Below are 15440 nucleotides of genomic sequence, written 5' to 3'. Positions count from 1 at the left end.
CACAACCCCCCTGCACTGCACTGCCCCCCACCTCATGCGTGCAGGCCTCACTGAAGCTTCTGGTAGGTCCGTTGGGTGCGTTTTTGCCATCCCAGGCTCTGGAGGCTTTTCTGAAGCCTGGAGAGGGTGAAAACGGCCTCCTCCGCCCTCCGGAAGGCCAAAAATCAGCTGGAGTTAACATAGGTATGGTTCTAAGTGCCACCTGTGGCATGCATACCATAGGTTATTTTCTTTTTCCTCTGCAGTGCAATACCACTGAAAATGCTAAGTGCAAGTTATAATCAGCTGCATGACCTTAATTACTATGGTTCAGTGATTCTTGGAACCGTCATGCTGGCTATGGAATTCTGTAAGATGAAGTCCACGCATCTTAAAGTTTCCAAGGTTGAGAAATACTATTATATTTGATTACTGTAGAATCCTCCAGGTTCAGCTGCTTCCTGAAATTGATCTTAAATCAGTTTCACCCTTTTATTTGCCTCCTAAACTGCTTGCTCCATTGGATGTGTATTCCTTGTCTCCCATAATCAAAAAATGTCATCAAAAAAGCACAACAAATAATGTTCTTTCTGCACCAACTCAGGAAGCTCAAACTGTCCAAGAAGCTGCTGATACAGTTCTATAAGAGGAATCAACGAGTCTGTCATCTGCACCTCTATAACTGTCTGGTTCAGTTCTGCAACCCAGACACAGACCTCAGAGGATAATTAATAAATAATCCAGAATTGACCTCTCCAGGTTCCTTAGAGGTCAGTAAGGAGCGTGCATAAGTGCACCAGTGTGCCTTCTGTCCCCTGTCCAATTGTCTCTCCATATCTCATTTATTTTTCTTCCTTTCAAATTTGTTCACCTATACTTTTATATCTTTTCTTCTATCCTTTTCTTTATTTATATTACTACATATCTATTCAATGTGTATTGTGTATTGGACAAACTAACTAACTAATTAACTAACTATCTAACTAACTAACTAACTAACTAACTAACTAAATAAATAAATAAATAAATAAATAAGAACTGCAGAAAAAACAATTGCTACTAACCTGCCTTCCATTGGGGATCTGTATATTGCATAAGTCAAAAAAAGGGCTGTGAAAATATTTATGGACTCCTTACATCCTGGACATATTGTTTCAACTCCTACCTTCAAAACATCACTACAGAGCACTGCACACAAAGACAACTAGACACAATACGTTTTTTCCCAAACACCATCCCCTCTGCTAAACAAATAATTCCTTCACCACTGTCAAATTATTCACTAAGGCTGGATTACTATTACTACTAGTTTTTCTCATCATTCCTTCCCACTTATGACTATATGACTGTAACTTGTTGCTTGTATCCTTATTAATATTGTTTTCTGATTGCTTATTTGAACCCTATGACAATCATTAAGCATTGCACATCATGATTCTTGACAAATGTATCTTTTCTTTTATGTACACTGAGATCACATGCACCAAGACAAATTCCTTGTGTGTCCAATCACACTTGGCCAATAAAGAATTGTATTCTATTCTGTTCTGTTCATTCTGTCCCCTGTCCAATTGTCTCTCCTTATCTCATTTATCTTTTCTTCCTTTCAAATTTGTTCACCTATACTTTTATATCTTTTCTTCTATTCATTTCTTTAGTTATATTACTACATATCTATTCTCTTCAATGTGTATTATGTATTGGACTAAATAAATAAATAAATAAAAATAAATTTCTGTTCTGTTCTGTTCTATTGTTAAGTGCTTGCTTCCTTGCTTGAAATCTTTTCCAATGAAAGTACATGCCAACATCAATTATTTTCCTGCTATTTATCCCCGCACCAGGGTTAGCATTTCAAAGGGTAGGCGAATGGGAGAAAAGGGCTATAATTTGCCCTTTTATCCAGCTTCTTTCATTCTTCATAGTTCAATTCCAGAAATCTTCCCCTCCATGTGGTCTTAGCTGACTGTTTGGGGGCTGTATCACTTGACACTGTTAAGCAAAGGAAGGCTGTAAGCACAGTCATGCAATTCTCACTTAGCGACACTTTGCTTAATAATCAAGTTGCCAAAACTAATTTCAGTCACTAAACAAGGACTCTACCTGTACTTAAAAAAAAGAAAACATGATCCATGATTCTTCCTAAGAAATCTTTTCCATAGAGTCTGTATGCCAGGGATAGGAAAAGTTGGCTCTTTATGACTTGTGGACTTCAACTCCCAGAATTCTTGAGCCAATCATGCTAGCTCAGGAATTCTGGGAGTTGAAGTCCACATGTTATAGAAGAGCCAACTTTGCCTACCCCTGCTGTATACTGTAGACTCTATTGACTTCCTGGAATGCTTTCTGCCATAAAACACTGTGATGCCACATACAATGGCCATCCTCCTTGGAACACTGAGAATCCTAGGGCCGGTACATCCGGAAGGTGCTGTGTTGAAGAAACTGTTCTGACCTTTGATTTCTTCTCAGACTGCTTTTCACAGCATTTTGTTACATCTCTTCAGTTGTTGGCTCTAGCAGACACTTTCATCTTAACCTGGCTTGTTTTGAAGCAAAGTGGGTCCTCTTTTGTAATAGCTCAATTAGAGCTCCCGTGTCACCTATTACAAAACTATCTTTTCTTCCCCTCCCTGTTTTTTTCAGCACTATGAAGAGCTTTCGGGAAAGAGTCGGGTTGAACTTAAGAATTCAGGATGCTATGGGAAAGGTACCAAATAGGTCAGAACCACTTTGTTGGATATTCATAAGCTCTCAAGGGTTGAAAGAGGCCCTCAAAGGCCTCTTGTAAGGTGCAAAAAGCATATTTGCACATCTATTCATTATATGTTGTAATGTTCCAATTATTTTCAAAGAGACTGAAAACCAGAGGTCTTTGAGCTAGGACAGATAGATTCATTAACTCAAAAAGCAGTCCTGTGCTGCAAAATTATACTTTGGTTGAGAATAAGGAAGATGACCTTGATGGAAAGATATGGGAACCTTTACCTAAGAAAGAGGCTGAAACATTTTTAAAGTCCAGAACTACAAGATAACATTCAGAAATGGTTCATACACTTTCCTAATTCATTGAGAATAGGAAGGAGGCATAATGCAAGACTGAGGTGAGTCCTGTCAAGCAGAGTAAACCAACTACACAGGAAGGTCAAAATACTTTGTGATTGGGTGTAATAATACAATTGTAGGTGCTGAGTGCAAATCTATTTTGTATGAGGGGACAGATAACATTTTGTTGGGCTTAAGTGTCTCATGATACATACAAGTTTGGATCCCAGTTCCCTGGAAATAGGATTATGTTGCCCAATGCTCTTATTAGTCAGTTCATCCTTTGGATAACTTTCTTTAATTTGATATTTTTTAGACACCAGTCATTGCTTAAAGAATGATGGAATGATAGCAATAGCATTTAGATTTAGAATAGAATAGAATTTTATTGGCCAAGTGTGATTGGACACACAAGAAATTTGTCTTGGTGCATATGCTTCCAGCGTACATAAAATAAAATATACATTTGTCAAGAATCATGTGGCACGACACTTAATTATTGTCATAGGGGTCAAATAAACAATGGAGAAGCAATATTAATAAAAATCTTAGGATACAAGCTATAAGTTACAGTCATACAGTCAACATGGGAGGAAATGGGTGATAGGAGTGATGAGAAAATCTAGTAGAAGTGCAGATTTAGTAGAAAGTCTGACAGTGTTGAGGGAATTATTTGTTTAGCAGTGATGGCGTTCGGGAAAAAACTGTTCTTGTGTCTAGTTGTCTTGGTGTACAGTGCTCTGTAGCGACGTTTTGAGGATAGGAGTTGAAAGAGTTTGTGTCCAGGATGTGAGGGGTCAGTAAATATTTTCCCCGCCCTCTTTTTGACTCGTGCAGTATACAGGTCCTCAACGGAAGGCAGGTTGGCAGCAATTGTTTTTTCTGCAGTTCTGATTTATATACCGCATAGTGCTTTTATGTTTGGTATGTACGTGCTGTATGGTTTTAATTGTTGGGGTTTTATGTATCTTTTCTTTTAATATTAGATTTGTTTACTGTTACAGTATATTGTTTTTATTATTGTTGTGAGCCACCCTGAGTCTTCGGAGAGGGGCGGCATACAAATCTAATACATTGAATTGAATTGAATTTTACAGCCCACTCTAAGCGGTTTACAGAATTAGCATTTTGTCCCCAACAATTTGGGTCCTCATTTTAGCCACCTCAGAAAGATCAAAGTCTGAGTCAACCTTGAGCCGGTGGCAAGATTTAGCAATAACTTATGTACCATTTCACAGTGCTTTATGGCCTTCTCTAAGCGGTTTGCAGAGAGTAAGCATGTTGCCCCTAACAATCGGGGTCCTCAATTTACCGACCTTGGAAGGATGGAAGGCTGAGTCAACCTTGAGCCTACTGAAATTCGATCTGCCAAATTGCTGGCAGACGGTGATCAGCAGAAGTAGCTTGCAGTACTGCACTCTAACCATTGCACCACTGAGGCCTTTGGACCCCTAAATGATGGAATGATGGACCTCTAAACACATCTCTACCCAAAGTCTGTTTTGAGATAGAATTTTCATTAAATCCCACTTAATCCTTTCAGTTTCAGAGCAGCTTTTTTAAAAAAAACCTTTAAAAGATAAGAAAAACCCCAGAACACAGTACACAATATAACATAGCCTTCCCTTTTTAGATGGGAAAGCAGTTTCTTCTCAAAGAAGTTTTTTAAATTAACTTCCACGTGGACAAAGGCTCCTTTAAATAAAACAAAACATTGGAATATCCTCCAGTGAAATAAATTCCATAGTTGATCAAATTACAGCTAAGGGCAAACAATAGAACAGCTGTCCCAAAGGTGCTCTTTTTTTTTTTTCAAGAGGCAACTGGACTTTGTTTTTCTTTAGACTTGTTTTTCTTCGAGTAGAACTGCTGCTCTATTGGGCCAGCCAGTCCCGCTACCGCCCAGACTTTTAGAAGATATAAACTGTGAGCGACCATAATTTCTCCGTATTGTTACAGAATTATTTATAGAATATAATTCTTTATTGCCCAAGCATGATTGGACACACAAGGAATTTGGTGTATATGCTCTCATTTTACGTAAAAGGAAAAAAAATGCATTCAGCAATAATCAGGAGGTCCAACACTTAATGATCGTCATAGTGTACAAATAAGCAACTAGGAAACAATATTAATATAAATTGTAAGGATACAAGCAATAACCATTGCTTGTATCATAAGTGGGAAGGGTAACAGGAATGAGGAGAAAAACTAGTAGTAATAGTAATATAGCCTTAGTGAATAGTTTGACAGTGTTGAGGGAATTATTTGTTTAGCGGAGTGATGGTGTTCAGGGAAAAAACTTCTTGTGTCTAGTTGTCTTTGTGTGCAGTGCTGTATAGCAGTGGTCCCCAAACTACAGCCCGCGGGCCGCATGCGACCCATTGAGGACATTTATCTGGCCTGCGGGTGACAGCACACCAGATTTTACACCTCCTTCCAGCACCGCTAACAGTCCGTTGCTGGGGGGGCAGGGACCATGGTGGTTGGGAGATTGCTGTTAGGGAAGCAGGGGCCTGCTGACGTCAAGCCCTGCGCCGGCCAGCAAAGCTGCCAGCCCAGGGAAGCAGCACGCTTTTCCTGCCGAGAGGGAAAGCAGAGGGCTCTGCTGTGTTGAGAAAGGGAGGGAGGGAGAAAGAGAGAGAGAAAGGGGGGGAAGAAAGAGGGAGAGAGAAAGGGAGGGGAGGGGGGGAAGGAAAGAAGGGAGAGAAAGAAAGAGGGGGGAAAGGAGAGAGGAGAAAAGAGAGAGAAGTGACTCTTGATTTAAGCATATTATAAAAAGCACCCAAATAATAACAGAGAGGGAAAAAAACCCAGCCCTCACCTGTTTTTGGAAATGGTTCAAGAGTTCACACACACACACACACACACACATAAGGGAGGAGGAGACAGGGATGGAAAAAGACAGAAGTGAGAGGGGGAAGGAATGAGAGAAAAAGGGAGGAAGAGGGAGAAAGGAGAAACAAATGAGAGAGAAAAGGGGGAGAGACAGGAGGTACCCAGAAATGAGAACAGTGGGTAGAAATTTGAGGAGGGATGATTATTATATATGGATTGACTATGGAATATTGGTAAAAGATATATTTAGGTGTTGTTTAATATTAGGATGTATTAATTCGTAAAGTTGGATTAGAATTTTAGAACTATATAGAATCACACAGGTAAAATTAATGGAAGATACATATAATAAACAAGGGGTTTATGATATGTACTGTATGATTTTATGAGTTTGCATTATGAATTTAAAATATAATTGGAAATGTAGATTGATGAACGTTAATAATAGTAAATGCTAAGTGCCTGAAAATTAATTGAGCTTGGAAATATTGAAATTATAGAAAAGTATAACTTATGGAAATACGTGCAGTGTGCATAGGGATTTTTTCATAGGTTTTTTTTTTATAGTCCGGCCCTCCAACAGTCTGAGGGACAGTGAACTGGCCCCGTGTAAAAAGTTTTGGGACCCCTGCTCTATAGCGACGTTTTGAGGGCAGGAGTTGAAGCAATATGTCCAGGATGCGAGGAGTCCATAAATATTTTCACAGCCTTCTTTTTTTACACAATCAATATTAATATAAATCTTAAGGATATAAGTAACAAGTTACAGTCATACAGTCACAAGTGGGAGAAAATGGGCGATAGGAATGGTGAGGAAAAAATAACTAGCAGTAATAGAAATGCAGACTTAGTAAACAGTTTGACAAGTGTTGAGGGTTTAGCAGAATGATGGCGTAGGCTATTCTTCACACAGCGAAGGCTATTCAGGTAGGACTACTCTTCACACATATATCGATATTCGCCGCTTTTATTAACTTTCCCAGCGCCGGGGGTGGGGAGAACAGACTGTTCCTTCTCAGGTTCTTTCCACCTCCACTGCATTCGCTCCATTTCCTGCTGACGCTCTTCGCTTTCTCTTCCCAGGGCCCCGCCCTTTGCCGCCCCGCAGCTCCTCTAGCCTGACCCATTTAACGCGTCTCTATGGTATCGGGGTCTCCGATTGGTCGTCCTGGGGCGGTACCTCCCGCCCATTGGCTGGGCGGACCTGCGTGGCCGGGTGCAGGGCGGGCGGGGGGAGAGCTGTCAGGCTACAGAGGGAGGGGTCTTTGGTTGCCGGCCTTAAGCCCTGGCCTTGGATAAGGGAGGCCGCCCGACGCCGAGAGCCCTCCGTTCCCATGGGGGGTGCCTGAGTGCGGTTTTTCCTTCCCTTTGCTACGGGTTGGGTGAGTGCGCACGGCGGTGGGGATGGTGGTGGTGGTGGTGGGCACTGACTTAATTGCACGAAGGGTGGCGCTAAGGAATGGAGCACTGGGGTGGGTCGGGCACGAAGGGAAAAGGGTGGCTGGGGATTCGTTCTGGAGGAGCCGGTGGGCGAGTTTGGCCAAGTCCTTTAAAGAGTTGCACTGCAGCCATTATAGAGACTGTACTCAGGGCGGGGCCCTTGCGTGGGAATCCTGGCAATGGGGATGGATGGGGTTTGCGGCGCGCGCGGCGGAATGGGAGGCTCTTTGCAAAAAGTACCAGTTTGCGGGCCATAAGCTGGCTTGGCGGTGCTGGCCTTTTCCCCCCACCGCCCCATAGGGAAGAGGTTTTGCCATTCTGCTAATGAGCTGACTGTTAATAAGCCCCTCGCCTTCCTTGTGGGAAGTGGCGACTTGCCCAGCCTTGCGTTTTACAGGTGCGCTGGCTCAGCAGGTCTAGATTTGCTAACTTGCCAATGAGGCTACTTTTGGCACAAGAGGGAATGGAAAGAGATCTCTGAATATCAGGAGCAAGTGGATTGCATTCATGTTTTGCTTCTGTCTCGAAGTTGTGAATGCTTCGGGGCTGGGGGGTTTTAAAGAAGAGACTGGACAATCATTTGTCTGAAATGGTATATAGGATTTCCTGCCTGAGCAGGGAGTTGGACTAGAAGACCTCCAAGCTCCCTTCCAACTCTGTTATTCCATTCCATCCAATTCAGAACCCCATCCTGTATTTTTCCATCATTTAGAAGCGTTTGGTAACTCCTTTAGTTTCTGTGCCATACCTAAACATAAAAACATGGAAATGGGTGGGTCACAAAGCAAGAATTGATGGCAGGTGGATAGTCAGCAAGATACACATGGGTATGTATACAGAACCACTCATTATCAGGTGCAGACAAAAATTATTGTAGGCATGATAAAGGAATAGAAATAGAAAACAGATAAACAGATAAAGAAACAGAAATTACAGAAATTGTGTCAAAAATGGGGCATCAAAAATGGCCACAAACTCACAGGAAAAACCAAGAGGTAAAGGGAATGGGACATGTAATATGCCAGCTAGGAAGTGAGAAAATAAGAATTTTGGATATAACAGAATTGTTAGCAGAAAGTTGGGATTCTTTCTTTCCAGTCAGTTTTGAAAGAGATTTCTGTTCCTATAAAAGATGGGGGGAGGGGGGGAATTCTTGTGTCTTGAGCTTTTAGTTAAATGATAAGAAACCTCATGATGATGATGATGATGATGATGATGATGATGATGATATTCAATTGTGTCTGACTCTTGGCGATTCTATGGACCAGGTATCTCCATATCATCTAATCTTGTACTGTTGTCGTCTGATTCAAACAATACCAAACTATCTGCTTACCCCATTGCTTCTCAAAAAGAAATGACAGCAAATAGTTGCCCAAGTGTGCCTTTTAAGATCACATGAATATTGAAAAAGAATTGAATTCACTGCAGTCTTCTGTTGATTTTAATTTACTTTAGTTTGCCCTGGAGCCCAGCAGAAATGACGGAATACAAGCTGGTAGTGGTGGGTGCTGGTGGCGTTGGAAAGAGTGCATTAACCATACAGTTAATCCAGAATCATTTTGTGGATGAATATGATCCCACTATAGAGGTATATAATCACTGCAGCACTGGGCCTGACCTTTGAATTATTCAATGTCATTCTCTCATTTTGTCTTGTTCAAAGAGCTCTTTGCTCTTTGATTCTGTCATTCTATCCCACTGACCTTCCTAGGTGTCTTAAAATACAAAATACACATTTGCTGGTTGTGAATATCTGACACCTGCTGCATCCTTTGTTAATGAGCTACATATATTTTAATACAGGATTGCACAGTTCAAAGTTTCTGAGTACTTTATCTGACTGATTTTATTGATATTGTATGTGTGGGAGGGGGAGAAGGAGGGGGGGGGGAGAGGTATTTTTTAAATTTGTAACTGTACACCATCCAGAATCACTCTGAGAATGAAATGGGTGATATCTAAATTTGAGCAATAAATAAAACTTCTCTGCCTATCCTTTTGAGGTGGATGGAAACCATTGCCCTCCCTCCTACTACAATTGCTCATTTACTCAGCTCTTTTGAGAAAGACATATATATGTGTGTGTATACTCTGGAGTTAGAATTAACATGCTCAATAGGCTTAACAGTTCAACCTCCTTCCCCCCAAAATCAAAAGCTCAGAGAAAAGTAAAAAATCTTGTTGGTGTCATATGTATAAAAAAAATATCTCCTTCTATTTGCATCATCGTTCCATCTACCACATCACTAGTGGTTAGATGTGAATTCTGACTAGCAAAAGGATGCTCATCACTTCATAAAAACTGGTAATCTTCTTCAGTACTGCTTCCCACCTGTCCCCAAATAACAATTTCTTTTTTGTTCAATAAACTTGTGACAAAATATCATCTTGTTCCTGCCTTGTTTTTTTTCCTCCACCAATGTTCCTCCTATGTTACATTTTTCTCTGTGTGGGTGTGCTTCTGAATTCAGGATTCTTACCGGAAGCAGGTGGTTATTGATGGAGAGACATGCCTTTTAGATATCCTGGACACAGCTGGCCAAGAGGAGTATAGTGCAATGCGTGATCAATATATGAGGACAGGAGAAGGCTTCCTGTGTGTCTTTGCTATCAACAATACAAAGTCTTTTGAAGATGTTCACCATTATAGGTAAGAGGATGACTAAAGTCCTGTGGTCTATTAGTCAGCATCTATTCTTTTCCTTGTTAGCTTCACTCCAGTAGCAATTATGGCAAAACCTCTCTAAATACTGAAAATATGAAACTTTATTTGATTGAGGACATTTTTTTTACTAAAATGGGGGGGGGGGATTAATTGGTGACTGATGGAGTTGCCGATTAAAAAAGAATATGGGGGAAATTGTACTATGACGTAATTTTAAAAAGGGCAGAGATAATATGTTTGTAACTTTCATAAAGATTACAAATTGTTTCTTCAAATAGCTTTTCCCCCAATTTATACTATTCATTTTTTTTCTTAATCTAATTTTACATCATTTCATGCTTTTTTATTTCTGCACAACCCCTTAATAAAAATCATACAAAATTTTCAGCCCATCTGCTTTATACAAGAGAACACACAGGGCAAAGTGAAATACTGTACTAGAATACAGTGGTACCTCATCTTACGAACGCCTCTTCTAACGAACTTTTCAAGATACGAACCCGGTGTTTAAGATTTTTTTGCCTCTTCTTCCGAACTATTTTCACCTTATGAACCCAAGCAGCTGCTGCTGGGATGAAGGGGTTTCTTTTTTTCCCCTTTTTTTAAGAAAGAAAAGAGAGGGGCAGCTTGGAGGAGTAAAGATTTTGCATGCTTGCAAAGGCACTGAAACGGTGTCTTTTTAAGAAAGAAAAGGGAGGGGCAGCTTGGAGGAGTAAAGATTTTGCATGCTTGCAAAGGCACTGAAACGGTGTCTTTTTAAGAAAGAAAAGGGAGGGGCAGCTTGGAGGAGTAAAGATTTTGCATGCTTGCAAAGGCACTGAAACGGTGTCTTTTTAAGAAATAAAAGGGAGGGGCAGCTTGGAGGAGTAAAGATTTTGCATGCTTGCAAAGGCACTGAAACAGTCTTTTTAAAAAAGAAAAGGGAGGGGCAGCTTGGAGGAGTAAAGATTTTGCATGCTTGCAAAGGCACTGAAACGGTGTCTTTTGAAAAAAGAAAAGGGTTGGGCGCCCCCCCTTGCCTTTCTTCCTTCCCACTCACGCTTTAGCCTAGCCTTGCTTCTTCCACCCGCCCCCTTTAGCTGCTCCTCCCTGCCCTCTGTTCGCCTCCCTTCTAAAGTTTGGGATTTTCCTGAAGGATTTGCACCCATTATTTGCTTTTACATTGATTCCTATGGGAAACATAGTTTCATCTTACGAACTTTTCACCTTACGAACCTCCTCCTGGAACCAATTAAGTTCGTATGATGAGGTACCACTGTATATGTCATTCACATCAAGAAAACTCAGGGTTGAATTTAAGAACTGTTGATTTGGTAAGAAGCAGCTTGTTCACATTTTCCTCCTATGTCACCCCAGGGAACAGATCAATCGTGTAAAGGACTCGGATGATGTTCCCATGGTCCTCGTGGGCAATAAGTGTGATCTGCCTTCTCGGACAGTGGATACTAAACAAGCTCAGGAGCTTGCAAGAAGCTATGGAATCCCCTTTGTAGAGACTTCAGCCAAAACCAGACAGGTGTGGTATTGTGCAAATAGGACAAACTGTAATACAGTATTTCATTCTGATTTCACTATTTATATGTTAATCACCATATGGGCCAAATGTCAGATGCTTTGCTTTATAATAACTGAATAACTGAAGCAATGGGATTCACACTATAAGCCAGTATGAGTGGAAAGAATAAACAAGGCTACAGTACATAAAAACGATTATTTTTCCCCACATCCAAATATTTCTTCAGAATGCAGCTGCGAGAGCAGTCATGGGCCTACCTAGGTATGCCCATGTTTCACCAACACTCCGCAGTCTGCATTGGTTGCCGATCAACTTCCGGTCACAATTCAAAGTGTTGGTTATGACCTTTAAAGCCCTTCATGGCACTGGACCAGAATATCTCCGAGACCGCCTGCTGCTGCACGAATCCCAGCGACCGATTAGGTCCCACAGAGTGGGCCTTCTCCGGGTCCTGTCAACTAAACAATGTCGGTTGGCGGGCCCCAGGGGAAGAGCCTTCTCTGTGGCGGCCCTGGCCCTCTGGAACCAACTCCCCCCAGAGATTAGAACTGCCCCTACTCTCCTTGCCTTTCGTAAGCTCCTTAAGACCCACCTGTGTCGTCAGGCATGGGGGAACTGAGACATCTCCCCCGGGCATATACAATTTATGAATGGTATGTTTGTATGTATGTGTGTTTAGAAAATGGGGTTTTTAAAATGTTTTTAGCAGTAATTTAGATTTGTTGTAAATTGTTTTCACTTTGTTGTGAGCCGCCCCGAGTCTGCGGAGAGGGGCGGCATACAAATCTAAATAAATAAATAAATAAATAAATAAATTTCTGCCTATTGGTAACAGCCTAAGGAAAGTTAGCTAGAATCCAAGTATTTGGTACTTTGGAACGTTTGGTCTTTTTTGTTGTTTAAATGTGGGTTTTGAAATCCCACTTCATAAAAATTAAATCACCTGATATATATATTTTAAAATATATCTAATATATATTTAAAAATAAAGGCTTGTATTATATCTTTCTGCACTTTTTGTATCTGCATTTATCTAAAGGGAGTGGAAGATGCCTTCTATACCCTGGTGCGGGAAATTCGAAAGCACAAAGAGAAGATCAGCAATGGACGCAAGAAGAAATCTTCGAAAAGAAAGTGTATTATCCTATAAGAGAGAGACATTGTTGCACTGTTGGTTAGTGTGGAAAAAAACCTTTGAGTTTGGGTGTTTTCCCAGCCTGCAAGATAAATTCTGATGGCCTTGTCCCCTCATCCTTTTCAGCTGAAAGGCAAAGGTGGTGGTGTTCTTTAAATGTCTTTTTTTTTTTTTTTTTGCTATTTTTAAAACTTGGACATCACAGCCAATATTAATAACCACGTTTGATAGTCTTGTTGCTTCTCTGCAATCAAAAAAAAAAAAAAGATCCTTAGAATAACAAGGATTACTCCATAAAACCACCTGGTGTAATGTGATCCAGAAACTAAATTGAAGGAGCAGCAGGCAAGCAGTGTTTCATTCAGAGTATTACTTAGTGGGCTTTCTCATTGTGGAATTTTCTTTACTTTGGTTCTTTGCAATACGGAAGGAAAAGTAAAATAGATGTGATGCCACTTTTTGCTATCTGGAGAATAGATAAGACAGTTTGAGGGCGACAAGATATACCGACTGCAAAAATGCGGAAAGCCAAACCCATTGCAGCCGTTTCAGCCCTCCGTATTAAAATAGATGGTGCTCAGCTTTTCTGGATGGTTAAATTCAATAGTTAACTTTTTTTTGTCTCTTCCTAATTGTCATTTGACTTGTTTTGTGTAATTTCTGGGCAAAATTTCTTGTGCTCTCTAAACTGAATCAAAAATGATGATGCATCAACAGTGGAAAGAGAAATAGGAGTACAGTGGTATCTCTACCCAAGAATGCCTCTACTTAAGAACTTTTCTAGATAAGAACCGGGTATTCAAGATTTTTTTTGCCTCTTCTTAAGAACCATTTTCTACTTAAGAACCCAAGCCCGGAAAAATTTCCCAGGAAATTTGAGAACAGCACAAAGGCCCAGCCAGTTGCCTGCCATTCCCCCTGGGTTTCTCTCTGGCACAGTGTAATTGGAGTCAGCCTTGCGCTGGGTGTATGGGAGGCGCGTGCTCTTCCTCGCCACCTCAGAGTCCCTTTTTTTTAACAAAAAAAGCCTTAATGTTTTGGATTTTCTTTATTCTCCTTACCTTCTTCCTTTGGCAGCGATTGTCCTCCTCCTCCCACCCAAATTCCAAGCTTTTATTTCTTTCCTAATGGGTTTGCACGCATTATTTGCTTTTACATTGATTCCTATGGGAAAAATTGCTTCTACTTACAAACTTTTCTACTTAAGAACCTGGACATGGAACAAATTAAGTAGAGGTACCACTGTATTTGGCTAATATAAGAAACTTTCCAAATGTAATGGCGATTGCTGTTTGAAGATTGACTCTTGAGATGGTTGAATGATGCCACTGTGAAACATCCTAAATATAATCTATCACTGTTGTTCCCCTACTTAATAGGTATTCACGTTTTGGGGAATATGGTAATGTTTACACATCTTAGAAAACAGAAAAGAGGAATATGATCAAAATATCTCTTATCCACTTTTTCCCTTTTAATCATCTGAGTAGTTTCTCTAATCCCTGGGAATAGAAAGTACTGTATAGGTACTTAAAAGATTGGCAGTGAGAAAACGGAAGAAATATGAATTATCATTCTGTTAGTGTTTAAAGATATGAGTTGTTGTCCTTTTGTATATTTAACTTTTTCTTTTCCCTTGTCCAATTCAAAATCCTTTGTTACCTGTTCCTAAGGAACTGTACAATAAATACATGCCACCACTTGGAATAAACCTGTGAATAAGCTACCTGATATGAGATCCAATATTTTTTTCTTAAGAGAATATCAAATTCAGAAGAGTATAATCCTTCTTGAGTTTGCTATGGTTATCTTGGTAATGGTTTTCCCAAAATATTTTTTTGGGAAGAGTGGAGGTGGGATAGTTGTGGAACCTGGAGGTATTGTTGATTCTCAGTTCAAAAGTCCTTAACACATGCTAGTATTTAGTCTGGAGACTCTTACATCAAATTTCACTTTATTTTGAATTTTCAACTTCTAAAAACATTTTACACGGATGAATTCTGTATCAAGTCTGATGTTAAAAAACAAAAACCCTGTGAAGTTCTTAAAGCATTCTTCCTTTTTGTAAAAGATGATGCAGATGTTTACTACTTGCAGAAGTTTGTCTATTGTCTCTTGAATTTTTTTGTTCTGCTCTGACAGTCATTTTCAAGACTCAATAGCTTTCTGTAACACACACTATGCTCATATTGTGTTGTCCCAGCCACGGACTTTGATTCATTTAGGTAATACATGTCTGTATGTGCTACTTCGTCTTAGATTTGGGCCTGGTGATTTTTTCATTTTGATGTAGGGTAAAAAGATGGCTTCCAAAGAAAAATGGAGGTGTAAAAAGGTAGAAAAGCTTCCCTTTCAAGCACGTTCTTAAAAATGATGTGATCTGTTTTATTTTTGTTTGTTTGTTTATCGTATTTATATGCTGCTCAACTCCTAAAGGACTATCATGCTACACATAATAGTTACTACTTTCAGTGGAACTCCAGTCAAAACTTTCTGATTTATAGATTTCCCCCCAAATACTAATTCTTGGAAAATTGAACGGAAATTCATAATCATGTAGACTAGAGGAAAACTAACAATAGCAACTATAAAGTCTGCAAGTACAGGAAAATTTCTTGACCATTATTTTATTGAAAGAAAATGATACCTGAAAAATTTGTTTTTAGGTAAGTAATGTGAAATCCAGTGATGAACACTAAAATTTCAGGCACTTAAGATTCCTGCAACTCGACTCCTATTAAAATGATTTTTATAGTTAGAATGGAGATGCAACTAGGCTGTGTTCCATGAAGAATAAGCTTCCTTATTTTACCTGGTTT

The 15440-nt window shown here is 40.0% G+C and overlaps 1 protein-coding gene across 1 annotated transcript; it reads left to right on the top strand.

Moving 5' to 3' along the window:
* The first annotated feature begins 7076 nt into the window (after positions 1–7076).
* LOC139154540 (GTPase KRas-like) lies at positions 7077–14347 on the top strand. Its single transcript, XM_070729247.1, has 5 exons — positions 7077–7244; positions 8761–8893; positions 9777–9955; positions 11327–11486; positions 12526–14347. Exons 2-5 carry the CDS (start codon positions 8783–8785, stop codon positions 12634–12636), a joined length of 561 nt encoding a protein of 186 aa, XP_070585348.1. The 5' UTR covers positions 7077–7244; positions 8761–8782; the 3' UTR covers positions 12637–14347.
* The last annotated feature ends 1093 nt before the right edge of the window (positions 14348–15440 follow it).

Source organism: Erythrolamprus reginae, chromosome Z, assembly GCF_031021105.1.
Source record: "Erythrolamprus reginae isolate rEryReg1 chromosome Z, rEryReg1.hap1, whole genome shotgun sequence".
NCBI lineage: Eukaryota > Metazoa > Chordata > Lepidosauria > Squamata > Dipsadidae > Erythrolamprus > Erythrolamprus reginae.
This window is presented reverse-complemented; position numbering and strand designations above follow the sequence as displayed.

Coding starts and splice junctions, on each gene's coding strand:
- LOC139154540 (XM_070729247.1), top strand. CDS start 8,783: ATGACGGAATACAAGCTGGTAGTGGTGGGTGCTGGTGGCGTTGGAAAG. Junction 8,894..9,776: donor AATATGATCCCACTATAGAG/GTATATAATCAC, acceptor TTCTGAATTCAG/GATTCTTACCGGAAGCAGGT. Junction 9,956..11,326: donor GAAGATGTTCACCATTATAG/GTAAGAGGATGA, acceptor ATGTCACCCCAG/GGAACAGATCAATCGTGTAA.